The 19,798-nt window shown below is 38.0% G+C and overlaps 1 protein-coding gene across 1 annotated transcript in view; it reads left to right on the forward strand.

Annotated features, from left to right (window-relative positions):
• ADGRL3 (adhesion G protein-coupled receptor L3) overlaps positions 1 to 19,798 on the forward strand; it is a 586,346-nt gene that overhangs the window by 408,132 nt on the left and 158,416 nt on the right. The window contains exons 14-16 of the mRNA XM_081943236.1: positions 767 to 889; positions 6,380 to 6,588; positions 6,987 to 7,163. Of these exons, the coding sequence (XP_081799362.1) occupies positions 767 to 889; positions 6,380 to 6,588; positions 6,987 to 7,163 (509 nt within the window). The remainder of the gene's footprint in view (positions 1 to 766; positions 890 to 6,379; positions 6,589 to 6,986; positions 7,164 to 19,798) is intronic.

Below are 19,798 nucleotides of genomic sequence, written 5' to 3' on the forward strand. Positions count from 1 at the left end.
CCTTTCGAAGCGTATTTTATCCTTTGGAGAAGTATGCAGATACAGTGATATCTTTCTGTCATGCCAAAAAGACAACTTCTATATTGGTTAAGATTAAAAAATACAGAAGATATTGCCACATTGAGCTTTATATGCAAGGAAATTCCTGTCTCACAGAACCTGAATATAAGCATGTTTAATGAATTCTCTCTGCCTTGCAAAAGTTTGTGTTTATTTGCCAGCTAAGCAACTAAGACAAAGAATATCATTACCTTTTTTCTCCTCTGGCTGTCACTGCATCCGTGCTTATGTTTCAGGGTGCAAGATTCTTGTAAGGGATTGACTTCCTTCTTCCAGCCAATTTTCCCATGTCCAATTTGCAATGGGGGGGGGGAAATGTTGGAAGGTAATGTTTGGTGAGCTCTTCACGCTCCCTACTGTTCTGGTAAATGAAGAACAAAATAGAATTTTTGTGTGTGTGAAAGTCTCTTGGAATGATGAGCATAGGTTTGGCGTCAGCCCGTATCATTTTACAAATCATCTCCAGTAGTTTGCTTTGCTCTGCAGGGTGCTTTGGTGCCTGTTTATTCAGCTAAAAACAGCCAAATCAAGTACTGGGAAGAAAGAAAATTATATAACACCTTAGCCTATTCAAAGTCAGCAGAACAGACACACACACACACCAAAAAAACTGTTGTGATTTGAACAAACTGTTCTTTCTCCTCTTGTCCTATAATCCATGATCAATACATTGAATTTACACGCATTCCATTTTTCATACTAATAGAGCTGGAAGTTGCAAGGCTAAGCACAGATGGAAACCTGGAAGACCTTAAATTTCCACAGAATACTGGCTTTGGCAGCACCATCCAGCTGTCAGCAAATACATTGAAACAGAACGGTCGAAATGGTAAGCTCAGCTCTTTACTGCTGCTTTTAGGATTGGAGAAATGTTTTCTTTTAAGTTTAAATCATAGCACTTTCACTATCTTTCTGGCTATAGCACATTAATAAAGTAAGTCAAATTGCTTTATTGAATCAAGCAGACAGCATACTATGGCTGAATCCTCAAAACAAAGCCTGCAATACATTCTTCCCCATCTGAGATATATTGTACATGAGAGGGCTGGGTTGGCATAAATAACAGAAATCAGCCTGAGCATAGAAGGCAGTCCCCTCTTGGAAATCTGACTACTCAGCTACAACTCCAGGGGCAGGGGAAGTGAAGTGGCTGTAGTCATTTAGGAGAGTGATGTCTTTGAGAGGTACTGCTGTGCAGATAACCATATGAAGTTCTGTTTGTGCAGTAGGGCTTTAGGGATCAGGTGGAATTGCTGTTGCCATACCAGGTGTCCTGGTGCACAGCAGCCTCTCAATCAGGACACCATGATTCTGTTGCTAGACTTACAGTTGAGTTTTTCAACTTATATTAATTTCAATCTGCCTTCCTTGCATCCAGAATCAGAAGTGCCCTGAGGTTCAAGACCACCTTAGGCACAAGGCTGCTGGCCCTTGTCCTTAAGTCACTCTCTGCATTCTAGAAAGGAGCCTGTGGCAAACTATTTGAGCAGCTGTCAAATAAAATAGCTTGGATTTGCTCTGAGCTGGACTTCAGCTATGTCAAACCTATTGAGTTGATTGAGACAAATCTGGCTTGTTATTTGGGAAAAAATTGAATCTATTGATCCCAAGGAAATTAACAGAATCCTTAGAGGAGCAAGCATGTGTACATATGCATTGGTTCCATGCCTCTCCTGGTTAGTCAAGGCCTCCAAGGAGATGCTGTAGCTCAGATTGTGCTCCTTCAAGTTAATCCTTGAAGGAAAAGGTCTAATCTGTGCTTAAACAGGCAGTGATCTGCCCACCCTTTAAGAAACCATTATTGCACTGAATGGTAGGCACAATTTTTCTCCTATCTCCATCTTTCCCTTTTTTGAGGAATCTTGCTGAAGAGGTGATTGGTGACCTCTTTACACAAAGGTGGTACTGAGATCCATTGATCACAGTTCTAGATAAACTCTTGTGGGTCTAGAATGAGGTAGTACATATCCGGGAGAGGAAGAGGACAAAACCCTGCTCCAAGTCTCCTGAACTGTTCTAAAAGAATATCATAAGAAAATAAGAATATGGACAGTTCCCTGGCCCATCTAGTTCAGCAGTTTACTCTCTCAGTGGTCAACCAACCTCACAAGGAAGCTTTATATTGGTCAATTGACAATAGCAGAAATGTAGGAGAGTAATGTTAAATTTGATCATAGCAAAAAGGCCTAGAAGGAAATCACATTATTAAATAAAACCAAAAATCATTTGTCTCTAAGTAGAGACAAGTGCACATGTCAAGCGCCACAGTCCATCTCTCCGCAATTTGTTGTATAGTTCCCAGATTAAGAATGGTGGATTTAAAAAAATCCATGCATTGGGAAAAATGTGTACAGAATGCATTATCAAAAGAAGATTGCTTGCCAAAATAGCTGAATGAAGTTGCATTGAAAACATATATATTAGGAAATATATGCACCAAAATGTATACAACTTTAAAGATGTTCCTGAGTACAGTATGGGCGACGGTTCAAAAGGCAAATAAGTTTTTTTTTATTTAGGCTTAGAACACTGTGTGTAAACATGGTGGTCATTTCTGTAATTTGATTAAAGACTGACCAGAATTTATGAAACTCTTGCCTAAATTGTATATAGTCTCATTCCCACTGTTTAACTCAGTCTTTCACAACTTTGGCAACTTTATGATGGGTGGACTTCAACTCCCAGAATTGATGGGAGGCTGGGAAATTCTGGGACTTTTAGTCAACCACCTTAAAGCTGCCAAGGTTGAAAAAGCTTAGACAGCCACAATATCTTTATTTTCAGAAAGCACTTCATATACTGTACTGTACATATTATGACCAGCCTCGCATTCAGTGGTTTTGGCACAGCAGCGGCAATGTATTTGCAGTACAATATGCTAGAAGTCTGATTTCTATTCACTTTACATTTACTTCCCATATGACCATATCTGTTATGACTGGGAGCTTAATAACCCAAGATGTAGGGCTTGTTATTATGGCTTTGAAATTGGAGGAACATACTCAGCGACTGTGTTTTGTGTTGTTTTATATTTGCTCTATCCTTTCTTGTTCCGTAGTTATTTATGCTCTGTGGGGATTTGGATTCCATTTTTTGACTATTCTGGCTGCCCATAGTTTAGCTTCATGACTGTTACTTTTTTGTTAAAACAAGAATATAAAGACTTTTTTAAAAATTAAAAGTGTGTTTTTGAAAGGGATGAAAGGGTTAGATGCATATCTGGTTCTTTTGGGAGGAGAACCTATGCCTTTATTCCATTCTAAAACCCCACTATTTCTCTCCCCCCAACTCATTAACTTTATTATTGTCATTGGCCAATATTAATTAACCTGATAAATGCTATCCTGATAAACACCAACTAGAACTGAAATCTTCATGTAGAGAAGTAAAGAGAAGGCAAAAATAAAATGTAATAAGGCCAAGTTATCAAACTGCTGAAACTCCACCTTCAAGGCAGGAAACGAAGACAAATAATACGAGGCCAGGGCAAACTTGAGAAGAGGCATTAAGGCGGCTAAACAGAAATACAAACAAAAGGTAGAGAAGCAACTGGAAGATAATAACTCAAGACAGGTGTGGCAGGGGCTACAACACCTAATCAACTATAAGGGCAATACGAAAAAAATAGCCAATGCTAATGCCCTGCTGGTGGAGGAGCTAAATAGCTTCTTTGCCCGCTTTGAGATCAAAAGACCAGTGCCTGTGGTTCTAGCCCAAAGGCCCTTTAACCTCCAGCCACTCACCCTAGATGAACATCAAGTGAAACATGTGCTGAAGGCTGTAAATCCCAACAAAGCTGCAGGCCAGACAGGGTGCTGGGGAAAATGGAAACTCTGCTAACAGGGGTCCTGACAAGGATTTTTAACATCTCCCTGTAACAGGCTAGAGTCCCATCATGTTGAAAGCAGCCACAGTTATCCCAGTTCTGAAGAAAGCAGACATAAACAGCCTGAATGGCTATAGACCCATTGCACTGACGTCTATAGTGATGAAGTTCTTTGAGAGACTGGTCCTACAATACCTCAGATCCTGTCTTCCACCAAATTTTGATCAACACCAGTTTGCTTATAGAAGCAGCAGGTCAACAGGGGATGCCATCGCCACTGCTCTACATATTGCACTGAGTCACCTTGAGAAATGTGGGAATTGTGTCAGAATGCTTTTTGTAGACTATAGCTCGGCCTTTAACACCATCTTACCAGACATTCTCATTGAAAAGCTGACTGACCTGAATTTCCCTCTCCTCACTTGTGAATGGATCAAAGACTTCCTGACGCATCGTCCACAAACAGTAAGGGTTGGGTCCTTTGCATCTTCCACACTAAAGCTCAGCACAGGCTCCCCTCAGGGCTGTGTACTCAGCCCCTACCTGTACTTGCTGTATAGACATGACTGCATATTATCTGATCCATCCAACTTCATAATAAAGTTTGCAGATGACACAACTGTGCTAAATCTCATAACTGGAGGGGACGAATCAGCATGCAGGGAAGAAGTCTAGAAGTTATCTGCATGGTGTTCAAAAAAAAGCTTACATCTAAATACTAGTAAGACAAAGGAGATGGTGTTGGATTTCCAGAAGCACAGAGAGGAACCTGCCCCACCGTATATCAAGGGGGGCTATGTGGAGAGGGTTTCCTCTTTTAAATTCTTGGGAGTGCTTATTAGTCAAGATCTCACCTGGAAAAACAACATGTCCCTGGTGATTGGAAAGGCCCCAACAGAGACTTCATTTCCTTAGTGTCCTGCAAAAAAATCGGGGGGAACAACGACTGATGACCTCTTTCTATTGGTCCACAATATAAAGTATCCTCACATATTGCATTATAGTATGGTATGCTGGTTTAACTGCTGCAGACAGGAAGGCACTACAGAGAGTGATCAATTCGCCACAAGAAACCATTGGTTGCCCTCTAACACTACTGGATGACATTGCCAGGTCTTGCTGCTTTAGCAGAGTGAGGAAGATACTCAGAGATGATTCACACCCTGGTCAGTGTCTCTTCGCACTTCTACCATCAGGCAGAAGACATCAAAGCATAGCCAGCCGAACAAACAAATAGGTTTAAAAAATAGTTTCTATCCTTGGGCTGTCAGACTCTTAAACACAACCACAATCACTCCACGCACATGCTGAAATGTATGACTAGTTTCCCCCCCCCCCCAATTACTTGCATTGGGATTATTCCTTATAGTATTTATGTTGTTTGTATTTGTTGTCATGGATTGCACCAGTGAGGCTAAAACCAATTTCGTTGTTTTTATTTTGTACAATGACAATAAAGACTAGACTAGACTGGACTATTTTCCCCAGCCTTATAAATTGCAACTCTGCTTTCAAATCTCAGCACTTTTCTTATGTTCACAGGTACCATTAGGGGCATAAATATTAATGAGCGGATTCTTTTTGTTCATCACATTTTAGCCTAAGTCACCTCTTAGCCCGCCTATCCTGAAGCTCTTGCCTGTGCACTATTTCTGTATTTCCATATTCCTGTGATTCCTGTATTTCCATATTCCTGTGATAGCCAGCCAAACAAATAGGTTTAAAAATAGTTTCTATCCTTGGGCTGTCAGATTCTTAAGCACAACCACAATCACTCCACGCACATGCGGAAATGTATGACTAGTTTTTGAGTTTTCAAAAACAATCTCATCAAATTGTTTGAACTTAAGACTGAACTACATAGTAGTTGTTAGCACCTAGACCTACACTAGTTGAAAGATCAAACACCTCTAGATGGTTGCAATAAATAGTGATTTGCTAATACAAAATGCATAGCTGGGCTTGTGACTGCTACTGAAGTTGAAAGTCATGAAAACTGTGCAAGTTTTCCTACAAATACCTCAATTGGAAGAATAGGAAAGTATCATAGTTTGATTAAGAAAACACAACACTTCAAAATGTCATGAATATGCCTCCCCCCCAAAAAAAACCCAAGTCACACACAGATTATCTCATGGCTGAGCCTGAGAGTCAATAGGCCTATGCTGGAAAAGTAACCAAATTCCTATTTTAATTAGTACCAAGAACTAGATAATAACTCTCACACTGAGCCTGCAATGTTACAGAGTAGTGCATCTTTATATATGGCTGTATTAGAATTTCTTTATTGTGATTATATGTACAGCAACTCTGATTAATTAACATTAATCACTTTGCTCACATTAGTAGGTTGCTGCACCACCACCAATCCTGCAAGCAGTTCTACAATTTTTTAAGTTCCATTAAGATAATTTTTTTCTATTATAGAACAAAAGATTATGGATTAGAAATTCTGAGAACTGATTTAATTAATTACCAAATTTTCTGTTTCAGGTGAAATCAGAGTGGCCTTTGTCCTATACCACAATCTGGGACCCTATCTTTCCACAGAGAACGCCAGCATGAAATTAGGGATGGAAGCCATGTCTACTAATCATTCTGTCATAGTGAATTCTCCCATCATCACAGCAGCGATTAATAAGGAGTTCAGCAATAAGGTTTACTTGGCTGATCCTGTTGTGTTCACTGTCAGACACATTAAGGTGAGGACTTGCTTCCCTGGCAGAAAGCCTCACATTTTGGGGTGGATTATTTTTCACTATTCCTGAAAACATCATACGAAGTGTTCACTTCCTCCCCTACCCATGATATGTAACACTTTTCAGGCAAAGCCAGTCCTCCTCCCCAGAAGTTATCTGAGCTACATAAAAGATATATTCATAAAGCACTTGGGGTTTATAATTGTTTTGTAGTAGAAACGAAGTAATTCTGCAGAGCTGACTTTAGCTCTAAACAAATCAAATAATTGGGGGAGGGGTAATTTTTAAAATGAGAAGAGCGATCTTTTTGTGGTATTCATCACCCTCTGATGCTAATGACTAGGAGAACAGAGATGATTTAATTTAGTATTTTTTTCCATTGATGTATTTCTTCCCTATAGCAGTCAGAAGAAAATTTCAACCCCAACTGTTCATTCTGGAGTTATTCTAAACGCACAATGACAGGATACTGGTCAACTCAAGGTTGTCGGCTCCTCACAACAAACAAAACGCACACAACATGTTCCTGTAATCACTTAACCAACTTTGCTGTTCTGATGGCCCATGTGGAAGTGAAGGTAAGTGATGGATAAATACAACTATTAAAAATTGGAAATGGTTACAGAATGGAAGGTGGTGTCATTTGTATGTGGGCAATGTTACAATTATGCATCTCATGCTGAGCAAATGATGTCATTCACTTGTCTACCCAGTGCCTGCGGGGAGAAACCAGCTTTAATTCAACCTTGGCAAGACAGACTGGCTTTGGGCTTTTATCCATGCTTGAGGGCCAGGTGATTTGTCATATTTTATGAGGAAGCACTCTTTAACAGAGTTGGTATGCAGTTTGGGTCTCCTGGACTCATAGTCCTGCTGGAGGAACAGTTGGAAGTCGTGATTAGGGAAGGACTTTGCACAACTTCATATTGTGTGTCATTTGCACCTTTTCATACAGCTGGGGTTTGCTGGTGCCTGGGTTAATTACTTCTTAGTTTAATTGTGTAACATATTCTACATGGTGCTGCCCTTGAAAATGTTCTGGAATTTGTGCTTCATGCAGCAACATGCAAAGTTCTGTGTGCTACATATTTCACCCATGTTACACCACTGCAACATAGGTTGCACTGGCTGTCAGTTGCTTTTCCGGTACACCTGGTTAGCATTTCCCTTTTTGGGAAAGGGGCGGTCTAAAAATCTAATAAATAAATAAATATGACATGGGCTGAAGTTATTTATGGAACTGCCTTTCTATGAAGGTGTCCAATCTGTGTATCTGCCATTCTTCGGTGGACAAAGGGGTGGGTGGGTGGATTTGATGCATTTTGTTCTTTCTCCTGTCTATGTCTTGCCTTGCCGGTTTATATACCCTTTTGCGTGATTTATAACCATTGCCTGGTGCCTCAGAGGCCTGGAAAATCATCACCTCTTGCAGGATGCAGGGGAGTGGGGGAAGCCATGTGGTTTGAAACTCCGGGAGATGATCCTTGAGAATCCCTGCTTATCTGTTTCTCAGAGATGTTGCTTCCAAAACATCGTCACACCTGTGGATTGGTGGGAATACACATTGGGAGGGGTTTCTAAGTCCCTTTATCATGAATTGTATAGCCTGAGGGTCCCAGAGCCTGCTTTGAATGTTGATGCTTTCACTCCTTTTCAATAAAAGATTCCTTTTGAAATACCAGGTTTTCAAGAGTCTACGCTTCTTTGAAGGGGGGCAAGGCAGATCCTTACAGAAGGTATCTTCTCATCCAATCAGGTCAGATAGGGTGAGCATCTTCAGGCCGCCTCCCTTAAATGTTGCTATCCAATGGGATTTTGGAGACATGCCTTCTTTGTGGCTGTCCAGGTCTTTGAAATAGCTCAGGGGTGTCCAAACTTGGGAACTTTAAGACTTGTGGACTTCAACTCCCAGAATTCCCCAGCCAGCATGGCTGGCTGGGGAATTCTGGGAGTTGAAGTCCACAAGTCTTAAAGTTCCCAAGTTTGGACACCCCTGAAATAGCTTATTCACTGAAATTAAGAGACTCCAACATTGTTAGGGTTCCAGAGGGTTGTGAAGGCATTGAGCCAGGGTGGAAGGGATCTCAGCATACATGAAGTGATTATGTTATGATAGGGTTGTGTTGGGATATGATATTGTTTGTGGAGTTTTGTGGGTTGTATTTATTTATTTTATTTTATTAATTTTTAATTTTAAACACTTAAACACATTGACAAAAACAGACACATAACTTACAAACAACACCGGAACTGAACATTCCTTCTTACAGTCGGTGCATCTTTACAATTATTATTTCCCTTCCTGTACATTCCAATTTTACATTTGTGGTCATCTTGTTTCTTACTCCTTTGCTTAATTGTTTATGTTTAGCTGTTTATATCAGACTGTCTTATTACCTTTATTGTATTATATATATTTTTCTTATGTTAGTGTATCTTAAATTATCTTTCCTACCCCCAATCTGATCGCTATGTCCTAATTCTTCTAATATACATTAATTTTGCATTTCCCAATTTCCTAATTCTTGTCTCTATCATCTTAACCATTTATACCAAACTAAATAGTATTTTGATTCCTCCTTTCTTTGAATTTCCTTCATCCATTTATCCATCTCGGCACATTCTAAGATCTTCCTTATTACCTCGTCTTCGTTCGGTACTGTATTATATTGTAATAATATGTAATATTAGGTATGATATTACTTTACTGTACTTTGTTGAGATTAAACCTAGTAGAAATAGCTCTGGTTTTCAGTCTATGTGATTTCCCATTATGTCTTCCAGCCACTTTTTTATTTTAACCCAATATTTTTTGCCCCCTTCACATATCCACCATGTATGATAGTAAGTCCCGTATGATTTTTCACACTTCCAGCATATCTGAGATACATTTGGAGATAGCTTTGCGAGTCTCACGGGCAGCAAATGCCATCTATAAAACATTTTGTACTGGTTTTCCTTGTATGCCGCAGACATGGTCAATTTCAAATTTGTTTCCCAAAGTTTTTCCCATTTGTCCAACTCAATATTATATCTGAAATTTTTTGCCCACCTAATAATAGTTTCCTTGACAACTTCCTCTTCCATTTTATATTACAACAAAAATTTATTTATTTTTCCAATCATTCTTTTCTCCATGCTTTGAAGTATTTTGTCTAATTTATGTTGTTCCAACTGTAGTTCATGTGTTTTGATATCGCTATTATATCTAGATTTGATTTGCATATATGTGAGCCATTCTATATTTATACCTTGATCATTTAATTTTTGAATGGTTTTCAGATTTTCCTGGTCTTTTATTAAATATTTATATCTTACTAATTTATCAATGTCTATAAAATTTGGATGTTTCATTGCTTCTATTGTAGATAATTATTTTCAGATTTTAATATAGTGGGTTTATTTTTACTTTTTGCCAATTTTGAAGTAACGCATTTCTAATTAAGTGTCTTTGGAAATATTTGTGTGTTTCATTTTTCCATCCCAAATGAAGGCGTGCCATCCTACTTGAAGACTGCGTCCTTCAAGTGCCAGAATTCTTTAATTTTTCAACTCAATCCACTCCTTAAGCCATGTTAATGTAGCTGCCTGAAAATATAGCTCCCAATCTGGGAGTGCTAAGCCTCCTCTTTCCTTGCTATCCTGTAATAATTTTAATTTGATCCTTGGCTTTTGTCCCTGCCATATAAATTTAATTGTTAGTTTATTTAATTCTTGGAAGAATGATTTACCTGGGTTTATTGGTACTGCTTGAAACAAAAAAAGGATTCTCAGCAGTATGTTCATTTTAATCATAGCTATGCGTCCTGTGAGTGACAATTGCAAGTTTTTCCAGCTCTCTAAATCTTTTTTTATTTGTTGTATTAGTTTGTTGTGGTTGTCCTCCTTAACTGAAGAGCATTTTCCAGATAACCAGATTCTGAGATATTTGACTTTCTTGACTGCATTTTAGACCCCTCCTCCCAATTAATTATCTTGTTTTTTCGGCATGTTTTATGTTATTATTTTTCTTTTGTTTTTATTGATATTTAAACCTGCCACATCACCTATTTATTCTATCCTTTGAATTAATTTAAGTCTGGATTGCAATGGGTCTTCCAATATGAATATTAGATCATTGGCAAAAGCTTGGATTTTATACTCTTCCTTTTTTATTTTTAATCTTATTATCTCCTGATCCTTCCTAACTCTGGTTAGGAATATTTCTAAGGTTAGAATAAAAAGAAGTGGAGAGAGAAGACATTCTTGTTTTTCTCCTTTTGTAATCTCAATTTTTTCTGTTGTATCCCCATTCATAAGCACTTTTGCTGTTTGGTTTTTGTATCCATTTTCTATTATTTTTACAAAATTTTCTCCAAATTTCATAGTTTCTAATTGTAATGTTATGAATTTATGTTGTCAAATGCCTTTTGGGTAACAAGGAAAACCAGTGCAGTTTGTTTCCCCGGGTGTGCTTCGTAATATTCTAGGATGTTTATTATAGTCCTCAAGTTATTTTTGATCTGTCTGTGTGGAAGAAAACCATTTTGATCTGGTGGAATCTGTTCATTTAGAGTCTGTTTAATCCTTTCTGACATAATTGATGCAAATATTTGATAATCCGAGTTCAGTAACGAGATGGGTCTATAATTTAGAAATTTATGAAGGTCTGAATCTTCTTTTGGTATGAGAGTTATTATTGCTTCTGTCCTTGATGCCGGTAGTTTAGCTTCTTCTAGCGCTTCATTTAATACTTCTAATAGAGCTTCTTCCAATATTTCTTGTGCGTTTTTCTATAATTCCACCAGGATTCCATCTGGACCTGGAGTTTTATTATTTTTCTGTTTTTTCAATGCCACCCCTAACTCTTTTATTGTAATTGGTCTGTTTATTTTCTCTGTTTTCATCTGGGATTGGATTTATGGTTGCAAAATGTAGGTATTCTTTGATCCTGTCTTCTGGTATGTTATCTTTTGAATAGAGTTTTGTAAAATATTTTTGAATTATACTCTTTTTCTCTTCCGGTCTGTGTTGTATGACTCCATCCTCGTCTTGCAGTTGATATATAGTCCTTTTTTCTTTTTCTTTTTTAAGTTTATATGCTAACCAACATCCCGATTTATTTGCGTGTTCGAAGTAATTTTGTTTAGTCAATTTAATCTTCTGAGCTAGTTCTTCCTGTACTGTTAAGTTGTACTTGTGTTTTATGATCTCTCTTTTTTCTTTCTTAGTCCTGTTTTGAGGGTCTTTCTGTAGTTCCGCTTCCGCTTCCTTAAATTCCTGCTGTGATTTCTCTTGTTGTACCTTTTTTTCCTTGTTTTTCCTTACCATATAGGCAATTGTTAATCCCCTGACATATGCTTTTGTGGTGTCCCAAAGATTTTGTAATGATGTATCTTCTTTTTTGTTCATCATAAAAAATACTTTCAGTTCTTTCTCTAACATTTGTATGTATTATTTTTCTTTTACCAGATTTTGGTTCATCATCCATCTCTTTTTCTTTTTTCGGCCTTTCCACCTTATTTTAATTGGATTGTGGTCTGCCCAGTTGTTAGTCTCTATTTCTACTTCTTCCATCTCATTCCGTAGACCAGGTGTCATCCAGGCCTTGTCAATTCTTGACCAGGATTGGTGGTGATTTGAATAGAATGTGTATTGGATGATTGTCTTGTGTGTCTCTCTCCATATGTCGTGTAAATTAAATTCTGTCATCATTTCTAAAAATGATTTAGGTAGGATATTTTTCTTTGTTTTATTCTTGTTTCATTAGTTACACATTTGTTGCACATTTAGTAATAGGGGGCAGTTTTAGTAGTGACTGACAAATCTCCCACATTTAAATATAATTTAAGTAATCTTAGATGAGTGTAGTATACCACCCTATCTCAGAGATTACTGTATCACCTTCACATCTGGTTCACACTGAGAGAGAGCCATATTAAGAAGCTGAAAATAGCAAAAACAAAAACAAAAAATCTCATTGGATAAAATGGGTTCTCATAATGATCACTACAAAAAAAGGTCATAAAATTGGGCATGGTCACATGGTGAATACTTACATGTCCAGCATGACATATGACAGTAATTCCAGGTTCAATTATGGTCATAGGTTAAGGCCCATAATACACCATAAGCAGTGGTGGGATTCAAATAATTTAACAACTGGTTCTCTGGCCTAATGATTTCTTCCAACAACCAGTTCACCAAACTGCTCAGAAACTTAACAACTGGCTCTCCCGAAGTGGTGCAAACTGGCTGAATCCCACCACTGACCATGTGTATTATTTTCAGGCCCAGTGAAAGGGAAGAGGTTATTGTAACCATCAGGAGACCATTGGAATTTTGTGGAAAACTAAAGTTGAAACAGCCACAGGACTAGAAATGTGTAGGGACTGAAGCTTGTGGGGCAGGAATAAATGTTTCCCAGCCTATCAAATGCCAGTATCAAATCAAAAAATGTCTATCATTCATAGCTACCAGCTGACTTTACACGTATCTGCTAATTCAGGAAGGGAAAAGGAAAAGGAAGAGGAAGAATCTTTACAGTCTAGATGAATTTGGCTCCCGCACCCATTCATGTTTCTTGTTTTTTCATTTTAATGTTCCTCCTGTCTCAAAGGTCTTTTGAAACATTTTGTAAAAAGAAAGAAATTTAGCAAATTCTCCATTGGCTCAATTCATCATGTACATACAGCTATTCCTAATATGGAGCGGATCACATTATACCTGCTTGTCATATAACTGCTAAAGGCAATTGGTTAATCTGCCTTTTAAGTTGTTTTATTATTGCATTCTCTTTTGTTTCATTATGACTATACATTTGGGGTCCCATTTTGTACACTGCTTTCTTGTCATTTGATGAAGAGTGCTTTAGAACTATTTTAATGAATACATAAATAGATGGTTGCTTTAAATGAATGCATAACTTCAGGGCCAGATGAATTTCATTCTAGTTTAATAAACACAATTTAATAGAACTTGCTGATGCACTGTTAATCTCTTGTCCCTGTATTCATAAGAAGTGAACACACAGCTAAAGCAGAGAGAAAACAACCTTGCCAGTCAGAGATAGATACTAGGGAAAATACTCATTGTAAGTTATTTTATAAATGCCCTGATAACTGCAGAATGATTTATAGAAACTATTTTGAAAGCAGACCATTATAGAAAATGTAATTGAGATTGTATACCTTAACTGCACGAGAACTACAATTACTGAATTCTACTTTGGAGAGTAAGATTATAGAGTTACCTCTAACCTGGACATGAAAATTAAGTCATCCTTGGTTCTCTTAGATGCTAGTTATCTTGTCATTCCCATTCCTGATGCACACCAAAATTTTGGATATGGTTTTCACTGATCTTATACTTAATCCATCTTTAGAATGATATTGTGCTGATGAACCTTTTTGGGCACTGAGTGCACATGCCGGAAACTGGAAGAGCAGCCGTCTGGTGCACATCCATGCACCAGCCACCTGGTCTTCCGGTTTCTGGTGTGCATGTGCATGTGAAGACCAGCTGGCCGGTGCGCCTGCACATGCTGGAAACCGGAAGATCATCTTACCGCCATGCACACTGGGTGGCTGCTCTTCTGGTTTCCAGCACTCCCGTGTGCATGAAGACCAGCTGGACAGTGTGCCAGAACACGGAAGAGCAATGGGTGATGGCTTGCATGCCCAGAGAAATGGCTCTGCATGCCACTTCCGGCACACATGCCATACGATCGCCATCACGGATATATACCATTCATTTTCTTAAGACCTTAGATAACCATATACTTAGTCTCTCTTCCTGCCATAGATTTATTCTTATGCAGCAGATGATATGACCCCTACTACTATGATCATGCCATTGTCTTGCTCACTGTAAAAAGGTAAGAGAACACCTATCTGACCTTGACAAATATAAATCACAGGGACCTAACAGATTGCATCCCAGAGTTCTGAAGGAGTGGCAGATGTTATCTCAGAACCATTGTAACATATCTTTCAAAAATCCTGGAGAACCCGGGAAGTACCCAAGTATTGGAAAAGGGCTGATGTGGTTCCCATCTTCAAGATAAGAAAAAAAACAAACCCAGGAAACTACAGGCCATTCAGTGACATCAATACCTGAGAAGATCCTGGAAAGGATAATCAAGAAACAGATCTGCCAGCAACTAGAAGCAAATAGTTATAAATAGTAGCTAGCATGGGTTTGTTAAAAACAAATCATGCCATACCAAATTTATTTCATTCTTTGATAAAACGACTAAATTAGTAGACCAGCGAAATGCCATAGACATTGTATACTTAGATTTCAGTAAGGCATTTGTCAAAATAGACCACAACCTAATTCTTGGTATGCTAGAAAAATGTGGAATAGACAACATCACCACCAGAGGGATTTGTAGCTGGCTAACAAACCATACTCAATGAGTAGTTCTTAATAGTACTACATTCACATGGAGAGAAGTAAACAGTCGGGTACCACAAAGCTCAGTCTTAGGCCTAGTACTCTTCAATATCTTCGTAAATGATTTAGATGAGGGAATAGAAAGGGAACTCATCAAATTTTGAGATGACACTAAACTGGCAGGAACAGCTGACACCCTTTAAGACAAGCTCAGGATCTAAAAAGATCTTGACAAATTTGAAGAATGGGCCCTATCCCACAAAATGAATTTTAAAGTGGAGAAAAGCAAAGTTTTACATTTAGGCAATAAAAATTAAAATACAGATAAGGCAAGACCTGGCTCAAAAATAGTAACTATGAGAGGGACCTTGGAGTCCTAGTGGATGATCACTTGAATATAAGCCAGCAGTTTGCAGCAGCAGCCAAAAAAACTAATACAATTCTGGGTTGTATAAACACAGGCATAGAATCAAGATCACATGAAGTATTAGTACCACTTTATAAAACCCTAGTAAGACCACACCTGGAATACTGCAACCAATGTTGGTCACCATACTACAAAACAGATGTTGAGACTTTGGAAAAATTTCAGAGAAGAGCAACTAAGATGATCAAAGGCCTGGACACTAAAACATGTGTAGAACGGTGGCAGGATTTAGGTTTGGCTAGTCTAAAGAAGAATTAGGGGTGACATGATAGCATAGTAGTATTCCAGTATTTGAGGGGCTGCCACAATATTATGAGCAGCTAAGCAAGAAAGTTAAGGAGTTAGGTGCACAAGTAGTTTTTTTCATCTGTACTGCCAATGAAAGGTCAACACCCGGTAAGAGAACAAAAGATTCTAGAAGTGAACCACTGGCTGAAGGGTTGGTGTCGCCAAAAAAACTTTGAATTCCTGGCCATGGTCTGCACTACCTCCATGATGGGCTTTTGGAAGACTAATTGTGCACCTAATGAGAAATTGAATAGCTTCCTGACCAACCTAGCTGACAACTTTGTTGTCCAAAAGTTAGAGGAAGGAACTAGACTGGACCTAATTCTCACAAACAAAGAATCTTTTGCTAGAAAACTTTTTGCTAACCAGTTAACTAATGTTAACTGTAGGAAAAATACCACAGTAGTAATGGGGGACTTTACTGACATCAACTGGGAAAGAGACTCTGCATGAAGTGGGAGATTGAACAAGTTCCTTATGAGCCTAGCTGACACCTTTGTCAAAAGTAGAGGGAACTAAAGGGTCAGCTATATTGGATTTAATTCTTACCAAAAGAGATGAAATGATAGGGAGGGTTGAAGTTGCAAGAACCTTGGGTTAGAGTGATGATGTCATACTAGAATTCAATATTATGCAAACACAAGCAATAGAACATAATGATAACAGAGTCTTAGATTTTAAAAGAGCTGATTTTAAAAAAATCAGAGAGAACTTGGCAAAGATTCCTTGGATTAAAATCCTAAAGTAGAAAACAACTCAAGAAGCTTGGGAAACTTTGAAAAATATGATCATAAAAGCCCAGTCCAGCGCAATATCACTGAAAAAGAAAAACAAGAAATCCAAGAAGAAATCAGGATGGCTTCACAAAGACGTATCTGACAAATTGAAAGACAAAAAGGACAAGTACAAAAAATGGAAAGAGGGACACATAACTAAGGCAGAATATACATTACGAAAAATAATGGCAAAAAAAAAATCAAGGACACAGTTGGTCCACTAAAGAAAGAAGACAGCAAGGAAGTAACAGGCAGCAGAGAGAAAGCAGAACTACTTAACTCATACTTTGCATTGGTCTTCATGCAAAAAGAAACTATAGCTCAACCTACCAAAAACATAGTTAAAAAGTTAAAGTTAAAGTTAAAATAAGCAAAAAAAAGGGTAAGAGACACCTGTCTGATCTTGAGTACTACAAATCACCCAGACCTGATGGATTACATCCCAGAGTTCTAAAGGATCTAACAGTATGCGGTGGCAGCCAAAACAGCCAATACAATTCTAAATTGAATTAACAGAGAGATACAATCAAGATCAAGTGAGGCACTAATACCACTCTATAAAGCCTTAGTAAGACCACACCTAGAATACTGCAACCAATTGTGGCCACCACACTATAAAAAAGACCTTGAGACTCTAGGAAGAGTGCAGAGAAGAGCAACCAAGATGATTAGGGGCAGGGGTGGGTTCCAGCAGTCACTATTGCTGGTTCACCCGTGGGTGCGCCTCACGCACGTTCACTTAATGTGCACTGTGCGTGCATGCACAGTACAATGAAAATTGTTCTGCGCATGCGCAGTAACAAAAAACAAGATGGCTGTGCCTATGGCAGCTCCCAGAAAACCGGTTTGGGGGCATGGCAGGCCTGGGTCGCTGCCGGTTCCAGCGACCCAGACTGCCAAACTGTTAGTGGTCCGGCTGAACTGGTCTGAACTGGTAGGAACCCACCACTGATTAGGGAACTGGAGACTAAAACATACAATAAATGGTTAGAAGTGCTCGGCATGGCTAGTCTAGTGAAGAGAAGGACCAGGGAAGACATGATACCAGTGTTTCAATATTTGAGGGGCTGCCACAGAGAGGAAGGGGTCAAGCTATTTTCCAAGGCACCTGAAAGCCAGACAAGGAATAACGGATGGAAACTGATCAAGGAAAGATTGAACCTAGAAATAAGGATAAATTTTCTGTCAGTGAGAATAATCAATCAATGGAACAGCTTGCCTTCGGAAGTTGTGGGCACTTCATCACTGGAAGATTTCAAGAAGGGACTGGATTCCCATTTGTCAGAAATGGTGCAGGGTCTCCTGCTTTTGCTGGGAGACGGTTAGACTAGAAGACCTACAAGGCCCCTTCCAACTCTGTTAATATGTTAATATGTTTTTCAGATATTTATGTGGATGGATCTGAAGCATAGATAATTATGACATAGATAATGTCATCGTTGACTTGGTATGGGAGCTAGAGTTGAAACTACTGCTTCCTGCTCTTGAAATGTCTCTTCTTGGTCTTATCTAATTCTTGAGTTAGGAGCATGACACTAAGGGCAGATTAAATTAATTCTAAGCAATTGAACAAACCTTTCCTTGAAGCAATGGTATGGATTGTTCAGTTTAATGTTATAGTTATTGATCTAACTATATACCAAATTATTTTCAGGAATGTAAACTTGCCATAAACATTGCAAGTTACATCTTCCAGTAAAAGGTTTTGCTTATTTCATAGAGTTATAACATTGAATGAAACATTTGGTAATCAAGCCCAGCTACCTGCTTTGTGATCAATTCTTACTCCTTTCTCAACTTCTCATATCAATCTAGTACATAGTATCAGTTTAAGGGGAATTTTTTCTAGAGCCTTTCCATTTAACCTCTCTTAGTTACTTCTTAGCCACAACCATTTGGAATGATTTCACTTGGAGCAACTATTGTAGAAACCAATATCAAGAATATAATTTTTAATTTAAGAAAGGTGTCAGAAAATGAACTGAGATTAAAGTTTGAAGAGACTGTAGAGGACACCAACAAACTGGGCAAGTGATATCATGACCTGGTGTGTGATGTGACTAATAAGAAAAAAAAGGGGGGGGGATATAAGTTACATTTAAAAAAAAAACGGTTACCTTCTTTCCTTCCTTTGTTTCTTACTTTTTATTTCCTCTCCCATTTGATCCATCACTATGCTATTCAAAATATTCATTTTCTTTTAAGATTAACAGAATTTATAGTAGAAGAATCATGTTAATCTATAGTAACCAAAAATCATAAGGAATCTGATAGAATGCATTAGTCTGAAAACCATAAGCTTTCATGAGCTTAGAGGTGTAGCTCCTAAAAGCTTGCAACTTTCAATAAAATGTGTTGGCTTATAAAAGGTACCGCCAGACTTTTTGTGTTACATGATTAACAGCTAAAACTTGGATTCTATAGGAAAGACTACATTTCAGTTTAATGCTGATTCTGGGTATTTTTGTACAGATTGTTTGCCTGGAATATATGTTTAAAATATTGAATCTTAGTATTCAGTTAAATTACTTTAATATTGACTTTAAAATGTTCAAGGGAATAAGGGAAGGTATACTCAAAATTCACCAGAAGGATTTCACTTTAGGATTTGGTGGAAGCCATCCTATGCCAATGGAAGACAATATTATGTTCATGACCCATACTTAAGCAATACCTCCTTACAAAGCAGAACATTAAACTGATAGATCTGTTTTACTAGCAAAAATAATTATAATAGGATAATTGTGTCTTATGCTAATGGAGTGAATGAATGGCACAGTTGTGATATTACCTAGTATATTGTGTGTGTGTTGAAGCAGTTGTCTGCTGGAGGAGTATTTCTGCTGTTTTGAGTTCATTGAGTCCCTTTTTGTGCATCTGGACATCATTTCCACACTTGATTACTGTGATATTTCCATCCATTTTCTAGTTATGTATTAAAATCCAACTTTCAGTGGTTATCTGAAAAGATGTATTAGTATTATAAATTTGCTATCTGCCAGAAATGAGGTTCATGTATTATGTTTATATGATCTGCAAAATTCTCCTTGGTGTAAATCCTCCTTGTATGGTTTAGACATTAAATTACCTCAAGTCATGGTCTTTTTTGTTTGTTTGTTTGTTTGTTTTATTGGATTTATATACCACCCTTCTCCCAAAGGACTCAGGGCAGCATACAGCATTAAAAAACACATATTACAAAAGTTAAAAGGAAATTAGAAACAATCCAAAAAACAAACCCAATTAATATAGCACTAACATTTTAAAAATTAGATAAAATTAACAGGCCAGGCCGGCTTGCTGGAAAAGGCAACTTTTTAGGGCGCGTCGGAAGGACTGGAGGTCA

Source organism: Natrix helvetica (assembly GCF_964273705.1).
Source record: "Natrix helvetica genome assembly, chromosome: 2".
NCBI classification, from domain to species: Eukaryota; Metazoa; Chordata; class Lepidosauria; order Squamata; family Natricidae; genus Natrix; species Natrix helvetica.